Genomic DNA, 23,063 nt, shown 5'->3' on the forward strand with positions numbered 1-23,063 from the left:
ATTGAAATGAACGTGTTTTACAGCGCTTGAAACAAAGCAGAGCTAAGTGTAGCACAATGTTTTTGTACAGGTATGTGGCACAATTATGTTTTTCCCTCTGTCCTTGGAGATGGAGGAGGCAGCTGTTCAGCCAGGACCATAAGAAGACATAGAAGGGAAATCTGTGCATTTTTGGCGTCTGTGATTCTTTTTAAGTTTGTAATTCTCACATGTAACCAACCTTAAAAAGACATACAAAACATCAAAAAAGAGTGCTAAAATTACTTTCTAGGTCACAGGTTACATTTTAAACCGGACTTGTGTTGTTACAGTTGCTGCTAATATTTCTGGAGTTAGAAACCTGTCAGTGTTTCCACTTGGAGAGAGGGAGCATAACTGTCTATAAAAATATGTTCCCAGCCAAAGCATGACATGTGAGGTTGTTGCTGAAAAGCAATTCAAGTCTGGCAGCTTTGAAATTACATGAACAGCGACAAGACTGGGAAATCTGCTGCTTTCTGACTGTGCTGCACTCCCAGAATTTGGGAAATGTGTGACAATAGGTGTACGCTGGCTGTTTGGTGTCTGCTTCAGAATCAGGTCTGGATGGATGATTTGAGGGTTGTTTAAATGTCTTCAGTGTTAAGTTTTGGTGTGCTCTGGATGTCATTTCACAAATTATGCTCTTAATGGATATTTTAACACCTTCTATCCATTTCCTAAATCTTTAGTGCAATGGTCCCTTTCCTCTGGTTCACCACAGCTTTAAGTAGCTCCAGCACACTCTTTCAATTTACGACGTCTCCCTGACTCGCCAGCTGGACTCCACACATAGCCTTGGTGCTCCAGGAAGGAAGACTTGGCATCAAGTGAGTCTCGGGTTAATGAAAGCCTGGAGTGGGAGGTTATAAAAATCAGATGGTTATAGTAATTGGAAGGGGCTATACGCTGAGTTTAATAGCTCCACAGGGAGTGGTGATAAATGAGGAGTGTAGGAGGAGAGAATGGGCATAGGAAGGTGCCATTATATACATATCTCCCTATTCCTCTTTTGCTTTCATTCCCTCTTTGCAAGTTATTTTATATCTTTTTGCCAAAATTCTAGTCTGACCTGACTGCACTGCATCATCAAACAATCACTACAGAAAGTTTGCAGTGAGGGGAAGCTGTTTCCAAGATCCAGTCCTCTCCTCTGGCTGCAATGAGATATGTAAGCCTGATAATCACATGTGATTATCACTCTTGCATTTTCCATGGTGATGGTAAATCATCTACTTTCTTTTATCTTGATGAGATGCTTATCTGTTTCATTTTATGTTCAGGCAGATGTAAGACAAGGGTTTTTTTTAAAGAAAACCAGCTGTAAAGTTAACCTCACCTTGTGTTTTGATGTGCCCTGAGTTCAGGGTCAGAGTCACATGGGCCAGTGCTCCCACTTGAGTGGAAAGAGGAGCAGCTGGAGAAAGGTCTTCTCTGAAGGGTTGGCTGTGATCACAGAGGTCCTGTCACTGTCTGCCTCTGATGAGCAGTTGTGGTGAGCCAGAGGTTCACAGCTCCCCACCGAGGCACTGGCAGTCACTGGATGTACATGGCTTGGTGCTTCCATCCCTCTGCCTTCATGGAGGTGGCGCCACTCCTCGATCTTAGTAAGTTGGACCATTGTGTCTTGTCCCATGATGCTGCCTGTAAGGAGACCCTGATATTACTTTATAATGAACATGAAAATTTCAACAGAAAGGGCACTAAAAGTTAAGAGCTTCATCATGTTTAGGATCATGCTATATCTGAATGATTATAATATTTATTGCTGAAAATGAATGTTCAGACAATAGTTAACAGTACCACACTTCACAGAATCACAGAATGTTAGGGTAAATATCTTAAAAAACATCTTAGGTATAGTCTTTTCTCTGCAATTATCTTGCATGCATTCTATACCCTTATTGCTTCATATAGTAAAAAGATGCTTGTATGTCTTGTTGGCTTTGTACAGCAAGCATTTTGACAACAAATGGTTTAGATTCCAGCTTGTATATTTAAAGAATAATGAAATAAAATTGCACTGGCAACCTGAATTCTACCTTTGTTTACATTTCCTTTTAATTATGAAGGCCATGGTTTTTAAGTGATGTAATAGAAAACACAGTAAGTACAAAATCTTTGAGGGAGATACGAGCACCTTCCATGTCATGATTTAATCAGTTGTTTTCTAGAGCTGGTTTTGGCAGGGAATGTGTATGTGTGTGCATATGTGTGGACATACAGATTTTCATGTGTGCAGCTCATAACTTGAGCAAACTTTGTTCTGGAAGTCCTTGAGGCACAAGTGTGGAATGCCACAATGTTGGTTTTGCAGTCATGTTTTGGAGAGGAGCTGAACTTTAAAGGATATTTTAACAGCATCAGTTATTCATTTTTTTTTAAAAAATGTGCTTTGGGTTAGGATAGCCTGTTTTCTATATGCTTCACAATGTCAGGAAATAATAGAAACTAACAAACAAAAAACTAATGCCATAGAGATTATGTAACTTGAGGTTTCAGTTTAAGTCAGTTTAAATATAAATTTAAATATCAATGTGTTTGATATTTTTTTCAGGGGCAAAAGTGTCATTAACTTCCTAAAAAATTGCCTCTGGTAGTATAGATGAAAATGTGCTTATGTTTCTTAGCTGCATCTTTGTGTGTCAAAAATACCTTGTAAAAATATTAAGGAAAATTCAGTTAATTTGGGTAAATCTGAGATATGAAGTGAGAGAGAGAGATTTAAATATTTTTATTTCTTCCTGTGAAATAACTGTGAAGAAAACAGGTGTATCAGGGATCATTTGAACATGTGCTCCTTCTCAGAGCATGAGCTTGCCATAGTCTATGCAATGAATTTTTTCTTAGTCACTTTCAATTGTCTTTTTAGAGCCCAGGCCTGCCCACACTAAGGCTTCTTTTTTTTTTTTTGAGTATATGACTTTTGACAAATGTATATGAGAGCATATTTACTACTGCTAATTTCTAGGTGGTTTTCGTTAAATGACAGCATAGCTAGGATTTTCTTTACTCAGATGCTTTTTGGGCTCTTCATGGGCTTTCCTTATAGTCCAGTTCTTAAGGAGCTTTTTGCCTATCTTTACAGAAAACTTGTATCACCTACTTACTTCCAGTGGGAACGTATGTTTTCTTTCTTCCACTTAATCACTTCAAGTCAAAAATCTGGTAATGAGACCTGTAATCATGATATGAATTAGCAGGCTGACTTAAAGACCATAGATGCACCAAGGCTGTTCTACATAGTCTTTCCTTTCAGGAAAACTATGAATATTTATCATTCAGAAAACTGTAACAGGAAATTCATAACTGGAGTGGTCCTGGCTCCTACTGACTTATTTGGAGTGACTTGAGTCTGTTAATGTACAACAATGTTGAAAATAAAAACCTATTTGAATATCAAAGTATTGATTCAGCTGCCAGGTTTCAAGTGCCTCCTTTGAAAAGACAGGGGTGCATTTCTCAGTACCTGTGTTTTTTCAGTAGCTTATGCAATTTTTACCTCCGGTGGTTTCTAGGATGAAGTGTTTTAAGAGCTGAGTGGAGAACTTTGGAGAAGTCATTTCTCTTTTATGAAATACTCCTGAAATGAATTTTTTCATTTTAAAAAAAGGGAATATATATATATATACATATACAATATATACAATATGTATATTTTATATATATTTGAGAGAGAGATATATATATATTTTAAGTGACATGAGCTCATATAGCATCTTACTTTAAGGCACTGGCACTCCTTTTATTCTGAGATAGTGAAGTGCTATTATGTCAATTTTAAGAATGAGGAATTCAGAGTAAGAAAAAGAAAATCATTTGCCCAAGTCATGAAAACTGCTGTGGCTAAATTATTCCTTGAACTTACCAAAAACTGAGGGTTCCCTTGCATACTTAATTCCCCCTCTCAAAGGTACAGCCTTTATAATAAAAGGGAATAAAAAATAAACTGATTTATTTAGAATATCCTCATTTGTGTTTTATGATCTGAAAGGACTGTTATTATACTATATTGGCAAGTATTATTATCTTTTACTGAGATGTATGTAGTCTAAAGATCCAAACTAGCACAAAGCACTTCAATTCACAGGGGACTAAACTATGTGTCCCAGACCACAGCAGTGACCAAGCAGCCACAAAACACTTCAGGTCCTTGGAAAGGCAAGACATTAACTAAATGAATGAAAATTGCCCAGACAGTCCCAGCAGGTAAACTGTGCCACATGCTGTAAGTCTATTTTGATTTGATGGAAGAAAATTCCTTTCTCATTGTAATCTGATAACCAGCATTACTGAGTATATAGGGGACATATACAAAGTAGACACTAGTTTTGATCCAGCATGTTACATGCCCATAGTTATGGCCATTTGCTGATCATGCAGATGAAGAAAAATAATTTTCCCTTATTCTTGGGAAACTACATCTGCAAGTCGCATGTTAAAGTCAGTAACCTTTTCAGGTCACTGGCTGGGGCCTGAAGGATGAGACTGTATGTGATTTATAACTAATGTCTTTAAAGGAACAAGATTACTGAGACCATTCTGGACATTTGTGTTCTACCTGGGATCAGGAGAGACTCACAAGCCATGTGTACAATAGCAAAAACTGAGGTCCAGTGGGGTGCATTTGTAGAACTAAACATCTAGTTCTGAGGAGCTGGTGCCCATGCTTTACATGTTTCAGGGTTTTACTTTGGGCTAGCTCTCATGTGGTCCTATGACTTGGATATATACTACTTGTTGAAGAATGTTAGGTGTACGCTTGGGGCAATGATTTAGACGAGGGAATTGAGTGTACTATCAGCAAGTTTGCTGATGACACTACGCTGGGAGGAGTGGCTGACACATCAGAAGGCTGTGCTGCCATCCAGCGAGACCTGGACAAACTGGAGAGTTGGATGGGGAATAACCTAATGAAATTTAACAAGGGAAAGTGTAGAGTCCTACATCTGGGCAGGAACAACCCAAGGTTCCAGTATAGGCTGGGGAATGACCTATTAGAAAGCAGTGTAGGGGAAAGGGACCTGGGGGTCCTGGTGGACAACAGGATGACCATGAGCGAGTACTGTGCCCTTGTGGCCAGGAAGGCCAATGGCATCCTGGGGTGTATTAGAAGTGGGGTGGTTAGTAGATCGAGAGAAGTTCTCCTTCACTTCTACTCTGCCCTGGTGAGACCCCATCTGGAGTATTGTGTCCAGTTCTGGACCCCCAGTTCAAGAAGGACAGGGAACTGCTGGAGAGAGTCCAGCTCAGGGCAACGAAGATGATTAAGGGAGTGGAGCACCTCCCTTATGAAGAAAGGCTGAGGGAGCTGGGTCTCTTTAGTTTGGAGAAGAGGAGACTAAGGGGGGACCTTATTAATGTCTATAAGTATATAAAAGGTGAGTGCCATGAGGATGGAGCCAGGCTCTTCTCAGTGGCAAACAATGATAGGACAAGGGGTAATGGGATCAAGCTGAAACACAAAAAGTTCTACTTAAATTTGAGAAGAAACTTCTTCTTAGTGAGGGTGACAGAGCACTGGAACAGGCTGCCCAGGGAGGTTGTGGAGTCTCCTTCCATGGAGACATTCAAAACCCACCTGGACATGTTCCTGTGTGACCTCATCTAGGTGTTCCTGCTCTGGCAGGGGGATTGGACTAGGTGATCTTCTGAGGTCCGTTCCAGTCCCAAACATACTGTGATACTGTGTGATATTTTCCAGTTCAGGTTAATTTGAAGGAAATGCAGGTCCAAGGCTGCTCTGGCATGTAGAGCAAAGCTCAGTCTATAGGGAATGATTTGGATTCCTGATATGAAAATGTCCAAAATGTAAGAGATACTAACAATATGTTCTGCAGTGCTTGCATGACATCTCCAGGGGCACGAACCAAATACTTTATCCCAGAAGTGCCTCTCTGAAGAGAGAGTAATCTCCCTAACAAGGACTTCAAGCCAGTCCAAACCTCTTCCAATTTCCTTCTTCCTTTGCCTTCATCTTACAGATAGAATGTTCAGTTTTTAATTACTTGGTGGACATGTTCTGTTTTATTTCAAGCCTAACTTGAGCTTCAAGTCATCATCAGCAAAGTGGATCCCTGCCCTCCCTTCCCCTGATGTTTACCTTTGTTCAACTGCTTTTTTGGGGGTTGTAAATATATCGTTGAGACTTGAGATCACTCTGTACCAGCAATGATTCCTTCTGATGACTTGTTACTTTTGTCATTTGGAAACTGTGCCAGCAAAGGTTTTGTATATCCTTTGGAGCTTTTTTGGTAAGCACTGATTCTTCCTTAATACAGTGTAGATTTAGAGAGTAGTCACTGAGCTGCATTTTAAAATCAAAACGTCATGTTGTATGAAGTCAGATGACTTGAGAAAGAAGTTCTCACCCACAGTTTCTTCTTTCCTGCTCATAGAGAGTTACAGTTTATTTTGGTCTAAACCCATGCTTATTCTATCTGTCTGTTGCATTTGTATATATGTATATGTAGTCTTTGCTTCTCCATGACACAACACTTCCTTAAAGTTTCAATTCACATCCCCCCCGAGACTGATGTCAGGTTAATGGGTTTGCAGTTCCCTGTTTGGTATGTAGGCTGTCCTCTGAGCTGTTGGGCAAATATTTATTAAAAAAAAAAATCTAGAGGGAAACATTAAGTTAATGTATTTAGCAATTGACTGGCAGTGATAGTTAATAACTTTTATTTTTTTCCTTTGGCAGATTGTTTTGTGTAGCTTCCTTTTGTATGGATGGCAAACTTTTGATTACAGCTGTGTTATCACATTGGGTGGATACATCCTGCTTTATTCCAAACATGAGGTGTAACTGTTAGGCTCTTTTGCTTTCTCTCTGTCTGTTATTTTAAGTGTTAGAAATACGGTTTGTTTTTCTGGTCTCTATTCACTATTGAGTTTTGGGATTTGAGGGCTTAGATGGATGGGGTGTGGTGTTTTTTTTTTTGGTTGGGTTGTTTTGAACCCTTTAGGATATTTGTCAACTATATCAACTTTTTAACTTAGATTATTGGATCTTTACATCTTGTTTTCCCATCCTTTGAAGCTGTGCTTTGATACCACTTCCACATACTTATTTTTTTCTTTTAGTCAGAATGGTATTTTTTGCCCTACTTTGTTTGCTTGTTTTGGTATTTGTGGTACTATAGGTTGTTATTAATCCAGTAGAATAACTTTAAACAATTACCAATTTTAACTCTTCCTAATGTCTAATTTTTGTTCCAGTCAATTATGCCAACAAGTAATTTAAACCTGGCAAATTTGGCTCTTGCAGACTTTCACATAATCACATTTCTGGCTTATGTGATGTACTGCTTGTACAGAGGAAATGTAGCCAGTCCAAAACTCACAGGTACATTGTCAACTACTAATTTTTGATCAGCAGCTACCTGTTTTTTGTCTTAGAATTTAATCAAATTTTGAGTCGCCCCATAATAATTGCACTAAGATAGTGGTCTTTATAAATACAAAATGGCACTGCCTTATTAAAGAAACTCTATATAAAGTTATTTAAATGCTTACATCAGAATCCTCTGATGCCAGAGTTTCCTGGGATGCCATTTTTCTTTTCTGGTAACTGATGGTTACAGAAGAATTTATCCTGATCTCTCACTTCTTGGGCTGGAAGTCCACCACCACTAATATTTTAATCTTTTGAGTGAGCTTTATAGACCATGGAGTTGCTGTACAGGGTACTTCAAAAAGATGGACCCAATTTCGAAGCAGTGTGATTTCACACTGGGTCCATAAACACCCTGTGTTTATGTATATGAGGCACTAAAGGGTAATGATTTGTCTGATGCAGATTACTGGCCCTGTCACTGCTTATCAGAACCTCACCTGGAACGAGGAAGGGTGCGTGGGATTTTCGGCATTTCCTCAGTCTTGGTGATAGAAAGTGGGTATCTGTATCCAAACTCTCATGTTAGGAGTGCGATAATGAAAACACTGTTCCAGCGTCAGAGTAGGTCAGGGTGGCTTGTCATTGTGGCAGGTCCTCTGCTCACAGGAGGCAGGAAGTTGCCACCTGTTCTTCTGGAACATTTCTGCTCCTTTCAAAAGAAAGGTATCTCTAGAGGCAACTTTTGGGGGTTGCTGGCCAATGGTCAATGTTGTCTTGTGTTTTCCTGAACTGAATTTAATTTCAGCTGAGCTGCATTGCTACCTGTAGGTCTTTTCCTCTGGTGAGCTTTTTCTCCTCTTAAGATGGACCGTTTTGTGTGGGAAAGGATATTTCCAGGTGTGAAGGTATCCTTTAGGTTCCCTTATTCGTAATTACAGCACATTTCCAAAATGCTTTTTTCTCATTTTAGTCATTGATACTTGTAGCCTCCATCCATGGGATCTCCTGTGAAAAGGGATATATCTGGACATCCAGATAACTTCCCATATCCTCATGTGCTTTGTTAACAGTTCCTCCTCCATCAGAAGTGTGTTGCACATCATGTAGCTCAAGCTGCCCCTTTCCTCAAGCAAGAAGTGAAAACTGGCACTTAAATTCAGGTCATAGGAACAGAGAATAAGTCAGTCTGTAAGACACCTCCTAAGCAGGAGATTTGGCCTTCCTTACTAATGTCCTGCTCAAAGCAGGGTCAGGTGTGAAGCCAGACTGTGTTAGTTGGGGCTTTATCCACTTGGGGCTTGAAATGACTGTGTCTACCTTTAGCTGTTCAGGAGGGCTGTGATGCCACTTGGAGCCCTGGACTCACTGAACCTGTTGGAGTAACCATAGTGTCCCTCTAGCTTTGGATTCCCTTCCTGTGGAAAATGGACATGGGGACATCAGTATCTGCTCTCTGCCTAGTGTTTCAATACAGACTTAAAATGGGTTCAGCTTAAGCACCCCACCTGGGAGCTTGTAAATGCCCTCAATTTTCTAGTGCAAACATAATTATTGACTACTCTGTCAGCTGCTGAGGAAATGCAGTGCTGTGTCTACATAGTACCCAACTGAGTTTCTCTACAGACTTGTCATATCTACCTGGAAACTACCAGCCTGGTTCTCTGAAATACTGTGAGGAGCAATTTTACTTCTGTGTAGTCCAAGTTTCATTCTCAACCTAATGCCTAACCTGAAACCCAGGTTGCCTCTGTCAGGCATGGACATCTGGCAAATCTTGTACAAGCTGCCACTGAAGCTTTGCTCAGAACTGCATTTTACTCAGTGTAAGGACTTGTACAACATTTCTCTGCAAAACTTATGATACTGTGAATATAACCTTATGTGCATTTTAAAGTTTTCTATTCAGCTCCTTATGTCTGAGGCCGTTAAATCTTCCAGAGTATTCCCAACTATCTAAACAATACACTCATTACTTCTTAGAGGCTATCTCTTTCTGTACATTTCAATTTAACAATGTTCAACATTTCAGAAGTTTGGTATTCATGAAACACTAACCAATGTGTCCACTGCTGTAGAAACTGGAAAAATAAGGTGTGTTCTTCACTGTTACAGATTTACAGTCACAGTCAAATAGTTATTTGTTTGGCATTTCCTTTACATGTCAGTTCCTGTTGCACAGTAAAACTGTGATAGTAAACAACAATTAAGTATGTAGTCATTAGTTTAGTGGTGTCTGCTGTAACAATTAAAATAACCACATAATCTTTGCCTTTGTTACTTCTGTTGGAATTGCACTATGGATTATTTAGCTTCAGAGTCCGGATTTGATATCTATAATTTGTTAAAGATGCTGAATTTAATCTTTGAGTAAGTAAAAATAAAGACTTAAGCTCCTTCTCTAACTAAATTTTTCTGTTCCTCAATATTTTCTACCTTTTCTGCTTTTAGGTTCCTCTACCTTTTCTACCTGTTCAGTGAAAGCATGACATGGCAAATCAAAATATCATGCATCACACATAAAATCTTCTTGTATGTCATTGTACATTGTGTCTGAAGCAGAGTGTTCTGGATCTTCACCTCTTTAGCTTCAATGCTTCCAATAATGTTTTGTCTTCAGCGGTTTGGGTGGATCTGGGTTTGGAACTGTGTTTTTGTTGGATTCCTGCTGTTTTCAGTACTTGGAAAAGTTATAACTTACAATAGAAGACAAAGTAAACATACCATCAAAGGGGAAAAAATTAAATCTCTGTTTATTCACCTGCATGCTAGAGATGAATCTTATTCACAGCAGCTAGCTGAAATATTCTAGATATTAAAAGGCTTGAAAAAAAAAAGAATTTGTTTAAATGCCTGGGACTTTATTCCAATAGGATTTGTGTCCCAGATGTTGATTTGCAGCAGCAATATGCTGGATGAAGTTTGCTGTTGAATGTGCCATCAGATAGTGGCACACAGAATAAATACATGGGGAAGATTAATTCCTGTGCATTTCTGTGCAATTTTGTAATTAAGAAATAGCCTTTTACAGCCTGTGCATTTCTGGGTGACTATATCATGGGAACCTGAGATGGAGAGCTCTGAGGTTGATGTACAAGTGACTTTTAATCACCTGAGTGGTGGGAATACAGTGGGTTGTGAACTCCCACTGAAGAGACCTCCTCACCAGCATAGTGTTATGAGGAAAGTAAAGGAGCGTTTGCATTTTATTTTTGTTTCTCTTTGAAGATTCCACATTAACACCATACATAAAGAGTTCGTCCAAGGTACAGGCAGTCTCTGGAAGGTGACCTTTTTTTTCTATATTAGAAGTGAAACTACTAGCCTCTGTTTGAGCATGTGCTCATGTTTCTCAATGCCATTTATTTTCAATGCAAGGCAAACAAACTTCCCACTTGAAATAAGCTGAGGAACATTGGGGTTGTCATGTACTGTCTTCCCTGATCTCCTCATCATACATACAAAGTGCAGAAGGAGATCCTGGGCCTCATATGAAGGTGAGATATAGAAGATTTAAGTTAAAAAGAGATAAAGCCTTAGTCGAGGAATGTGATTTTCAAAAGCCTGTTTGGGAGAACACAGCAGTTAGGTTTTGAAATTTCCTCATTCCTGCTGTAGATGGTGTAAGGTTGGGTCTGTGCAGGCACAGCCAGGCAGCCCTGTGCTCACCTCTTCGGTACCTGGCTGTCTGCAGGAGAGCTGTGACAGGTAGGTGACAGAGCAGTGACCTGGTGGGGAGCTGTAGGCATCCCTCCCTTGAATCCAGCCTGCTGGGTCACTCAGGCAAAAGAGCCCTGCAACTGCAGGTACGGCATGCTGGAGAGAGCTGCACATTGGGACAGAGCAGACCGCGAGGCTGGTCTCTGTCTTGTCCATTGGTTTATGCAGTTTTCATCAGATGTGATTAATCTATGCTGTTGCCAAAGGTAATGATTTCTGGCACTTTGCCTACATGTCTGAATTGCTGTTATTTGGGAAACAACCCAGAATCTCAGATGTGATTATTTTATTCTTTTTAAGTAGTGGCTTTGGGGGATTTTTACATCTTACTCTGTAGACCTGTAGAAAGCATAACATGTACTTAATGCAAAATCTAAATAAGAGGAACCAAAAGGCAAGTTATCCTTCAGAAGTATTGCATGTTAAAAGTTCCTTTGGGTTTTACAGTTGAAGTTTTTTGAGGTTACTATACATGAAACTACAACCATTTAATCAAATTATCTTGAATTTATAAAGTATCCTAAACCATAAAACTACCTGATGGATGTTTATTTAAAGCTTATATTATGGATACTTTTACAGAGACTGAAGATGCGAGGTAAGATAAAGAATTTTGAGATCTGGAGTAGACAAAACTACCCACAGCTGTGCAAACAGTACAGAGATGGGCATGTATTGGCCATGTTTTGGTACTGCTGGACTACAGGGCTCTGTGTCTGTGACGCTTGGACCTTTTATCCCCAGTGTTTCAAGTGTGACTGTTGAATTACTGTTAGCGAAAGCAGGAAGACCTGAGACAAAACTGGTCAATCTATGAACAGCAAACAAAAATAAAAGCTAATATTTCCTGGACTATTTGGACAGAGAGTGGGAAACCTTCCTCTCTGTGCCTATTTCTATACTTGATTTTTAGGATTCCCAGTGATGGAGTGGTGTTGGTGACCTGCAAAACAGATGTTCCTTTTTATTTTTTTTCTTTCCATCCAGTAGTCAGAAAGGACCTCCTGTGCATAAAATAGAAATTGTTGACAGTGCTGGATTTCTGGACTGGAAGGACTAGTGCTGTCACTGGGGAACACTGGGGAAATAAATGGAAAAGGTCTGAGGAAGCATTGCTGCTCCATTTTCATGGAGAGAAACTGTCCCCTAAAGAACTGAACAGAAAGCAATTGTGGAAGAGGATTCACATCAGAAGTAGGAGGAGGAAGCAGCATGCAGTAGAGTTGAAGGCAAGTGAGGACTGGTAGGCCATGAACAGCAGATGGAAGAGGACAAGGAGAGTTAAATGTTTCCAATTGATGGCAGATATCCAGGAAGTCCACTATGACAGATGTCTTTGAAAGATTCAGATGGCTGAATGAAGAAGGATGGCTGAGATATTTCTGTGACTGGCAGTTCAGCCCAGCTGGAAGGAAAGAAAATCAATAAGGTTCTCAAAACATTTAAGCAACCAAGGCATCCTGAAACCAACCTACAACATATCAACAAATTGACAGCTAGACTTAGGAATTTGGTAGTCAGTATCGAATGCTGATAATGTGTATAGTCACTAAATATCAAGGAATACCTCAACATGTAGGTGATTTCTTGAGACTTGCCAGGGTGCTGAAGAAGAATAATATCTAACTGATCTTCACATTGATTCCTCCTACTATGGTGGTGGGGAAAATAGTACAGGAAATTCTGAAAGTATTCAGCTGGATAGCCATGTAGCAAAAGTAAAAATTTTTTATTTGAAAATGGACTAAAAGTCCACTGTCTTTCGAATATAGATGACATGAAGACAAATCTTCTGATGCCTAGGCTAGAATAACCAGAATTACATTATATCAATAAAAAGAGAATGAAAGGAGCTGACAACTGAGAATAACTTAACCATAAAATTATAATATCGAATACATAATTAAGACCTCCAAAGCAAGTGAAAAAGTATTTCATAATAAGAGGCAAAATTATTCATCTATGAGCATAAATTTGGTGAGATTTACACCAAACTCATTAAAGTGAAATGCCACCTCACAGTCAGTCTGTCTTCAGAGGAAGAGTGAAGGACATGTGTGTTTTCTGAGTTGTCAACAACTTTGGAGAAACTGGTTCTGAGCATTTAATGACAAGTGTCCTGAGAAAGAAAGCACTGGCTGGTCTCCTGCAGAACTCCGGAAAACGGCTGCTTTCTGCCCAGAGCAGTGTGGTACTTGGCCTTTGTGGTCAGAAGAATTTACAGAACAAATGAGAGTTTTGCGAGAGTAACATCTAGGAATAGTAGAGAAGTTATATCACTTCTCTATTTGGCACTGGTACAATAGCTTTTCCATTGCTGAGCTCTTTTTTTGGTGTCCATAAGCCTGTTGATAAAATGGTAAGAGGTTGATCAAAGGACTGGATACTTTGCCTTGCGGTGAGACATTCTGGAATCTTGCTCTGTTTATCTTACCCACAAGAAGGCTAAGACTTGACCTGAGCAGAGTGTCTGCATTGGGGAAAAAACACTGAAAAACTGTTAACAATCTGGCAGGCAAAGATGTAAGTGGTTGCTATTTGAAGTTAAAAATTCCACTGCAGATTTTCAACAGTGAGAGTGATTAGCTCTTATGATATCTTAACAAAGGTTGTGGTGGTTTCCTTACCGCTGACAATTTAAAAATCAAGATTGAATGGTTTCTTAAATAATATGTTTTACTAAAGCACAAGTTCTGTGGCTTCTTTGTACAGGGCATTGGGCTAATTTGTCACAAAAATCCCCTTTGTCATTGAATCTTTTAATTCTCTTAATTTAAGATGATGACTAGAGTCAAGCAAGTCAATTTTCCTCCTTTTTTGTTTTGGTTGTTGTTGTTTTGGTTTTGTTATAGAAGTTTTCTGTCCAAAACTTACTTTTCCTTTTACAAAGCTTTAATGAAAAATGGGCATTTTTCTTGGCCAGCTCCTGTTCACAGTCCATGAGATAGTTTTTAACTATAATGATCTTGCAGTCTTACATTGTTAGTACTTTGGTATACTACATAATATTGGTGTATCTTTAAGGCTGTATTCTTTGTTCTTCTCTTGGGTACCCTGAAGACATATGCCAAACATGAGTGTATTTTAGTTGGTTTTATTGAGTTATAGATAAGATATCTTTATAGTTTTTAATTGAATTTGGGATTATGAAATCTACTCTTTTTGAAATAAGTGCAGCTTGTCTTTTAGTTGATTCCCTCCTCTGAGTCCTGTCCATACACCTCATGTTTGCAGTGAGGTGTCTTAGGGACATTCCTGCTAGATCTGAACTAAAATCCACTTACCAGCTGCCTTGGTTTCAGCTGGGATAGAGTTAATTTTATTTCTAGTCACTGGTATAGTGCTGTGTTTTGGATTTAGCATGAGAAGAATGTTGGTGTTTTGGTTGCTGCTGGGTAGTCAAAGACTTTTTAGCCTTTGCTCTACCAGGTGCACAAGAAGCTGGAAAGGAGCAAAGCCAAGACAGCTGACCCAAGCTGGTGAAAGAGGTGTTCCTTACCATATGATGTCAAACTCAGTATATGAACTGGATGTGGCCAGGGAGGCAAGTACTGCTGCTCAGGAATTCATGGGCTATTGGTGTCATGGACAATGAGCAACTGCATTGTGTATCACTTTATATATTCTATTGCTGTTATTATTCTTGTTGTATTATCTTCCTTTTTTTATGCTTTTAAATCATTCTTATCTCAATCCATGAGGAGTTTTGTTTTGTTTTTCCATTTCTGATTCTCCTGTCCTACTTGGGGAGGGAGGGGTTGGGGTGAGTGAGCAGCTGCATGCTCCTAGTTGCCAGCTGGGGTTAAACCACAACACCAGCATTTATGTAGCTGCAATCCCAGTTAGGACAAGCATGCCATTAAGCTGTCCATTGTACCAGTAAGCCCAGTTTCTGACTTCAGAGAGTTCAAAAGACTGAAAACTGCCCAATAGTGAGACAATGAGCAGGCAGTGGGTGATGCTAGGAACATAATGAGCATGTTAGTCTGACTCTATGAAGAAGTTATGTTTAGGTAATGACCTTTTCTACTGCTTGTTTGTCTGCCAGGCCCTCCTTTTTCTCCGATTGGTTTTAGATCCATGTGTCCTTTTCAGGCTGTTTTTTATGGAAATAAATAAATACCAGGTTTTTGCGGTGAGCTGGAGCACCAGGTTCAGAAGAGGTTTGTGACACCTAACAAGTGTGTATAGAAGAAAGACAATTAAATAGCAGTAGTTGTGCTGTGGGCTGCGAGACAGTAAGATCAAATGCTCTTAGTTTTATTGCTTACAGAACAACTTGTATTCTTATGGGGAACAGACTAACCTCATTCCGTACCGTTGATTCTCTTGTGATTTAAAATAGTCATAACAATTAATTTAAAACTGCTTTAGCAATATGGCTTAAATACATTTCATCCAGACAAGAGTTAAGTAATTAGCTAACATTTGATTTTACTTGATATGGATCCAAACAATGAAACTTTGAACACCCTTAGAGTTCAGAAGTGTTTCATTCAGTGTTTGGGTACTAATCTGTGTTTTCAAGTAATTTTTTCAAGCTTGGCATATTTAATCTCAGATTTAAAGTAAAAAAGCACCTTAGGAAATCAAGTCTATAAACGCTTTTTCTTTAAATGTAGAGATGCTCTAGAGTGTAGTTGTAGAAGGAACAGAAAAGGCATTATCTGTATAAAGGTGTGTGTGTTTATGTGCAGTGTTCACACCTGGGTGCATGCTTATGTGGCTCCTGCTGCAAGGACCTTACAGTCCTAACAGACAGCCAGGGCAATCATGCGCTTTGAGACCCAGAGGATGGTGCTAACTTAGAGCATGTGTGCATTTTTGGTTTTATGATGTGATGACAGCAGCGCTCTGACACTGGTTAACATTTGTGGGCCTTGTGGAAGGAGTGAATTTCCATGAGGGATTTGGCTGGAGGAAACCTGCCTGCCTGGCACACAGAGCTGTGGAGGGTGTTCCAGGCAGGATCAAAATAGAGATGTGAGAACTGAGAGTAGCGTGATGTTTTACACTCTGTGTGATGCAGCTGGTAACTTAGAATGTGATTGACTGTGTTTTGCAAGCTTGTTATTTTTTTCTTGCAGTCTAATACAGAAGGAAAAAGAAGAGGTTATGAAGAAATTCAAAAGGAAATGTGTAGCTGTTTCTGCTGAACACAGAAGTGTTCACCTCCGCCTTCAAAGAGTAATTATATGACAATTGAAAAATCTGTATGTGATAAAAATACATTGTATTTGCTATGTTAAGAAACCAAGATGGAAAGGGAAGACTTTGGGATAGGAGGGATGTTCTAGGATTTAATTATAGCCTGTATACATAGAGACAGAGAGAGAAAGTTGGTATCTTCAAGATGGCATGCCGATGTGACAAAAAAAACAGTGTTACAGTATTTGACTTGTTAAAGTATATGTTCAGTGTCCAAGTAATTTAGTAGACCACATCATGATTTTCCCTGGTTTGAGATAAGTTGAACTGACAGAAAGGTCACAGAAGTCAGCATGCTTCCCATGAAGCTCTGAAAATAATATAAGCAACAACAATGTGGAAGAACATAGATTCTGTGATTTACACTATACCATAACTTACTGTATGCAAAATACCCGGAAATGTTTCAGTTTGGTTCCTAACTAGCACAGTGGGAAGTTTTCAGTCTCTTTCATAAAGTTTGCTCTCTGTATTACAGACTATACTATCGCCTTGTACCATTGTATAATTTTTCAGTGGTTTTTGCCAAATGTGGCAAAGAGAGAAAAGAAAATATCTGCTGCATTTTATGTTTTTGTTATAACTTAGTAATTAGGTGGGTAACAAGAAAAGTCATCACTGTGTCACCATGAACTATGTGACCATCTTTAACTGTTATCCAAATTCAATGTGTGAGTTTAATAATGATTCATGTAAGTAACAATAAATGTGTCCCATCTATAACATTTCACATCTGAGGATTTCAGAGCAGTTTACAAGTTTTGAGGAGCTGAATCTTGCAGCTTTACTAGAAGAGAGAAAAAAATAGAGGCATTATAATTACAAATCACCTGTCAAGGTTGCTCAGGAGATAAGGAGGAAGGACAGTCTAGATATGGTTTAGGGGAACCTACACGCAAGTCAAAATTTTGGGATAAACAACTTACAAAATTACTGCATTATTGAACTCTTTCGTATATCTTGCACTGTCCACCTCCTAAACAAAGGATAGCACAAGATATTGGAGGATCATTTTGTGCTGTTAGCTTCTTTTCATGTGAGAGTATGTTAGGGCAGAGCTATGGCTGAAGCCCAAGAAGGTCTGCAGAACAAAGAGTTATCAACAAAGACATCTTACAGAAATAGGAAAAAAAGGTAATTGAGGAGAGTAACATGTGGATAATCATAGATAAAGGAAAGTTGGATGGTAGAGTCAAACTGAGACACATTTTGTAGCCAAGAAGTTAGAATTTTTATGGGGATCAATGAGAGAGGTTGGACATGAGACCTATATTGACACTACAAATCTATCTGCTCCAGAGCCTAATCCCTGCTCCCCAAGCCACACTGTTGATAATAGTGGCCTTTAGCTATATCTATGCTGTTCAGCAATTGGCCTGACTCTAAGAAGTCATAATCATATACATGATGTATCTGAGATCCTGGCTTCAGCTGATTCAGACTCCAAAACCCGCTTTGAGTAGTGGATAAATTCAGGCATCTTGCATCTACTTTTGCTTTGTTTCTTTTAATTCTTTTGCCAAAGTACAGCCTTCTCTGAGGAATCTTGAACAAGCTGGAGGTACAGATTTACTGAGAGAGAGATGCAAGGAGACTAAAAGGGGAATCAGAAGTCTACAGGATTGCCCACCATATGTTAAGCAACAATTGCTTTAGAGTACATGGACACATATTATTTGATGTGGTTACAGATAGGCAATCCCTACTGACAGTGAGATGAGGCATGCATCCAAGCCTAGCTCTAGATCTATTTGTTTCTCTTCTTGTATGTCTTTGAAGATATGGATTGTGAATGAGAATAATTGCAAGGTGAACTGTAAGAAAAGTTATATCTGAAGTCTTGTGAGTGACAGGGGATGGGAACTGGTTTAGGAGTATGAGGGATCTGGCCTGGTAGGGTGTGTCTTTACAGAGGGGTTACGAGAGCCAGAGAACTATGTGTACACCACAGATGGTAAGATGCTATTCCCATCAAGAAGATCTCACGATGTGAGCCTGATGCCAGAAGACTCCACCACTCAGAGGTGTCCCACAGGCTGAGCTGTTTCACACCAGTCGCTTGGCTTCTTGTCCTGCCTGCCACCCACTAGGATTTTGTACAAGATAGGAGCTGAATGCTGTTGTGCTGAACATGGTGAGGCATGTGTGAGGGACGGGAGCAGAGAGGAGTGGGAATGTGGCATGCAGATGTGTGAAGGTGAGAGTAAAGCATATCAGCTACTGGTTCCAGAGTCTATTGGCCTTTTTTCTTTCCCTGGCTCTGCTGGTGAAGTCTTCCATTGAACAACCACAGTTATCCATCCATCCATCCAAGATAAAAGTAGCAGTGTACTATGTTAGGGTGTGAATACTTTTAAAGATTTTAAAATATAACAATTAAACATAGTTCTTGCCCTTTTGGCCAGCTGCCCTCAGGGTGGCCTCTATTGAAATGCTCTTGAGACACCAAAGATACTTTCCTTCTCTTGCATAATGTTTTTCTTTTGTTTCCAGTAAACCAGGTTTGAACTGGCAAACTCCAGTGAAGTCCTGTAGCCAATTTAATATTTAAAACAGACCTGTTAAATTTTGCTGGTTTCAGGAATGTCTTGAGCCATCCTCCCTCTGCTAACCTGCTGTGCTGACTCAGCGCCCGAGGAGGAGTTGACAGCCTGTGGGGACAGGGGAGTGCTCTGCAACTTTGAAGAAAGACAGAATAATAAAAGGTCATCAGGGCAAAGAGTGATGCAGCTAAGGTTTGTGTTGCAGTTATCAGCCAAGTAATTTAAAGGAAAAAAAAAATCAAGAGAGAATAGAATTGAAGGCATAGCAGCTGGTGACCTAAAATGGTAATCATTTGTACTAAATACCCTTCTTCGGTTATGTCTGCACATGGTTTTCAGCCAATTTTGGTTAGGAACTTGTAGAAAAAGGCTCTTAGAAGTTTAAACTGTTACTCTGTTCTTGGTGTGTGGTGTTTTTTTATTGGTTTGTTTTAAATATTTGTCTTGACATTGTCATTGAAAAGACCAAGAAGAGACTGCAAGAAGACAGCTGTTCTAGGACCCTGAGAGCTATGGGATAGCATGCATTGCCAGTGCTGTACCAGTCCACTACTGAGTCCACTACTGTGGACTCTCTTCACAAGTCAGAAATTGCATTAATGTGGTTGGATTTCCGTGGACATATCATTCCAGTTGCATATTTCAGGGTACTGATGTTTGAATATTTTGTTGCTGTTGTGTGCTTATGTCCCCAGCTTCAACCTAGAATTCAGCACCTGGGTTTAACTTGTTACACTTGTGAACTTTACATAGCGTGCTCTCCTCTTGCTTGTACCTTTATTTTAAAAGTGTGTACATTCATTAAAGTGCCCTACATACAATTAAGAAAAGATTACATTTCTTTTTCTTCACTTGCCAATGCAGATGTATGATAGAGTGCACTTTCAGAACCTTCCTTTCAAAACTACTTGTAATCATGCGGTAAATAAGCAACACTTTAGAGGGAAGAGGATCTCCAACCAAAATAATTTCCAAATGATCTTGAAGTGTAATTTATCTTCTTGTTTTGCAGCTAGCTATGGACCCAATCCAATTTGCAAAGGCTGTTTATCTTGTTCAAAGGATAATGGGTGCATCAGATGCCAACACAAGTTATTCTTCTTCCTACGAAGAGAAGGAATGAGACAATATGGGGAATGCTTGCATTCCTGCCCATCAGGGTACTACGGACTCCGAACGCCAGATATGAACAGATGTTCAAGTGAGTTTTTTGTAATGTTTACGTTAACTTTTATAGGAAGGCCATAATTTATGCTCATTTTTGAAGATGATACATTGTGGAACATGGTGATACTTTCACAGATGTCTCAAGATCACCACAAATCTTCTTTGCTAAAGAACATCCCAGCAGATTGCAAAATATGTAATAGTTGATATATTAACCTTGTTTTTATTGTTTTTATTTTTATTGTTATTATTGCTTTAGTTAGAAGGGAAATTTAGAAAAGAATGATGATTTAAGCAGATATGACTAGTTTTAACAAACTCTCATTATATGAAAATAAAAAGGATTAAACGTTCATTTAACAGTGCCTCATGTAGGTACTACTCAGTATATGCACTGATGTATGGGTGGGCTTCTTGTAATGCTTTTTATTCCCACACAAATTTCAGGTGACCAGACACCTCATACCAGACACACTTTAATATGTAAGTGTTGCTATTTTAATAAAACAGATGTACTATTAAAAACAAACAAACAAACAGCCTTTCACTTTTAGTACTGCATTTTATTTGGAAATTTACAACCTGCTAATGTGCAACAAGATTCCCTGTTTGCATGTTTTTACCTAGAAACACAACTGTTAAAGCCAATGGGTGCTCTGGTATCTCTATACATTACTCTCTGGCAGTTGTGCTGATTTATATTGATTTTCCCATATGCTCATATGTGGAGTATTACCCATATGGATTATTAATCATTGCTACAACCTCTAATTTGTATTTATGGTTGTGTGTGATGGTTGTCTGTGTTTGGGTGTTGGTTTTATTTTGTTTGCCTGCTTTTAATGTGTGTCATAGTGTGACCAGAATTAGGTCAGTACCTGATGTGAGAAATAGCTTTTATTTGCTTCCTGGAATAACCATGAGTCTGTTAAATGTACAGAACTCTTCGCTCAGTGCTGTGGCACATCACTGGGCTACACCATGTTGTGAGAAAGCAGGTGCTGCTGTTCACATCACAGATGATCTTGAGAACCATGTGAGGTCCCTCTGTGGCAGCCCAGGCTGATGAGGAGCTCTTGTGGCTGTGCTTGGACCAGTCCCAGCCCATGCAATGATGTCCCACCTCATCCACCCCATTTCCTGCACAGGCTCCATGGGTATGGTGTTCTTCACGTGTTCCCAACTGCTGCGTAACATAGCTGAGTGCTGCCTAATCTATACCAGGTGGCTAGCTTTGGAGGAAAAATTAAATGAGACCAATATATGGTTTATATATCCCTTCTGTAAAGTAATTTAGGATCTTGGCCTTAATTTTCAAAACACGTTTGTGAATTAAGCAACTCATCCACTTTAAAACTTTTAAAACTGGCCTGTAAAAATGTGTTCATGTACATGTTTTTAATGTAGTTACAGTTTTGGGGAATAGATGAATTTATCTTTATTAGCCTGTGCAGTGCTTGTGAGTTAGGAAAATTAGTCTGTACTGTCAGCCTTTCTTTACTTAAAGAGAAAAAAAAAGTTATTTGCAGAAGGTGGATGGTGAATTCAATGCAACTTTTTTTTTTTTTATTATTTTTTCATTTTTACCACTCACAGAAAGCGGTCCTTTTCCCTGAATTACAGCATTGCTTTTGAAAAACATAAATGCAAGTTGTGTCCAACCCATATTGGCATGTGTTGAGCACTGGATGTTTAACTTCCCTTCTTGCCTTTGACAGTCTCCCCCTGTGAGAATAATGATGCAGTTGCATTTACTGACCAGTCCTAGTTCCTCTCCAATGATCTTTGTACTGTGCATTTTTATTTTAATATAACTGCCCACTAGTTTATTTATGAATCATATATTTGTTCTTGGTTTGGTGATCTTGCATGGCACATACGTTGTATTGTGGACACACAGACATTTTGTGGATTGAAGTTAAAACAAACTTTCTTAAAAATACAGAATAGGTTTCTTCCTACTTCATGTTAGATACTTCCAGGTATGTTTAGTTATGGACCCCATACCTCAGATAGTATTATCTCAGCTAAAAATAATAAAAATTCTGGCTAAGTTAAAATCCTTTTGGGAGTTACAGGGCTTGAATTACATAAGTTGAAGTTATTTCTGCCCTCTTAATGTCTTTATGGGCGCAAAAGCTGTTTAACATTCTATTACTGGAACACTTGCCTATTTTTGTTAGAGAAGCTATAGAACATATTCTAATGGAAAATCTTGATATTATTTTAAAAGCCAAAAATATTTATTGACAACAGTAACACAATAAATACCACAGCCAAGTGCAGCAGCTCTGAAATGATGGAAATTTTGAAATTCAAGGCTTTTTCTACATGTGCTATAAGCAGTATGTGTGTCTTGAATTTGGTAGGTAATTCTAGATTGTTTTTCTAGTAACAATGAGTCATATAATTTCGAGACTTCTTGTCTCTAGGAATCAATGTAGAGTTCCCTGCTGGAGATGGTTTTCCTCTTGAACACTGCAGTGTGAGAATGCAGTACATTTGGACATGAAATTGGAAAGTGGTGAGTCTCTTCTGTGGAAGAATGCCCAAGAGAAGAGATACACTTGGTTAATTTTCCAACAGATTTTAATAATTAATGACTTTGAACTGAACTGCTACAAGAAGAAATAATATCACAAGAAGAAAAAAGAAAAAAAAAAAAAAACACCAAACCCACAAACACAAGACAAAAAACAAAGCACCAAAACTGAATTAAGGAGTAAGGTGAAATCTGTCACCTGGGTGGCTGGTTTAGCATAGGCTTGACCCTATGGTCAGACCAATCTTGAATGTTTCAACTTAGTCTGTATCCATAGTAACCTTTACATTTTTAGAGGGAGGAGGCACTCAGAGCTTGGAAACTGCAGCTCCCTTCAGCTTTGGTTGGCTTTTGTTTAGGTTCACTTTTTCTCACAAAAAGGCCAGACTTTGCTAAAGTTGTAATTACCCCTTCCATGCATCTGGGATAAAGAGATAGAGAGCTGCTTTCAAATAAATTAAAGCATTTATTAAACACACGTAACTAACTCACTGTATTTTAAAAAGTAATTTTTTAAAAACTTTGTTAC

General features: G+C 39.0%; 1 protein-coding gene across 2 annotated transcripts in view; it reads left to right on the forward strand.

The window, feature by feature from the left end:
* Positions 1-23,063, forward strand: part of RSPO2 (R-spondin 2) — a gene marked incomplete at its 5' end in the record, with an annotated part of 100,369 nt that overhangs the window by 34,542 nt on the left and 42,764 nt on the right. The window contains one exon of one of the 2 annotated variants that reach the window (XM_080339855.1): positions 19,838-20,026. The exons of the other annotated variant lie outside the window; for it this stretch is intronic. Within the exon in view, the coding sequence (XP_080195981.1) occupies positions 19,838-20,026 (189 nt within the window). The remainder of the gene's footprint in view (positions 1-19,837; positions 20,027-23,063) is intronic. 2 annotated transcript variants of the gene reach the window in all.

Source organism: Nesoenas mayeri (genome assembly GCF_963082525.1).
Source record: "Nesoenas mayeri genome assembly, chromosome: 2".
NCBI classification, from domain to species: Eukaryota; Metazoa; Chordata; class Aves; order Columbiformes; family Columbidae; genus Nesoenas; species Nesoenas mayeri.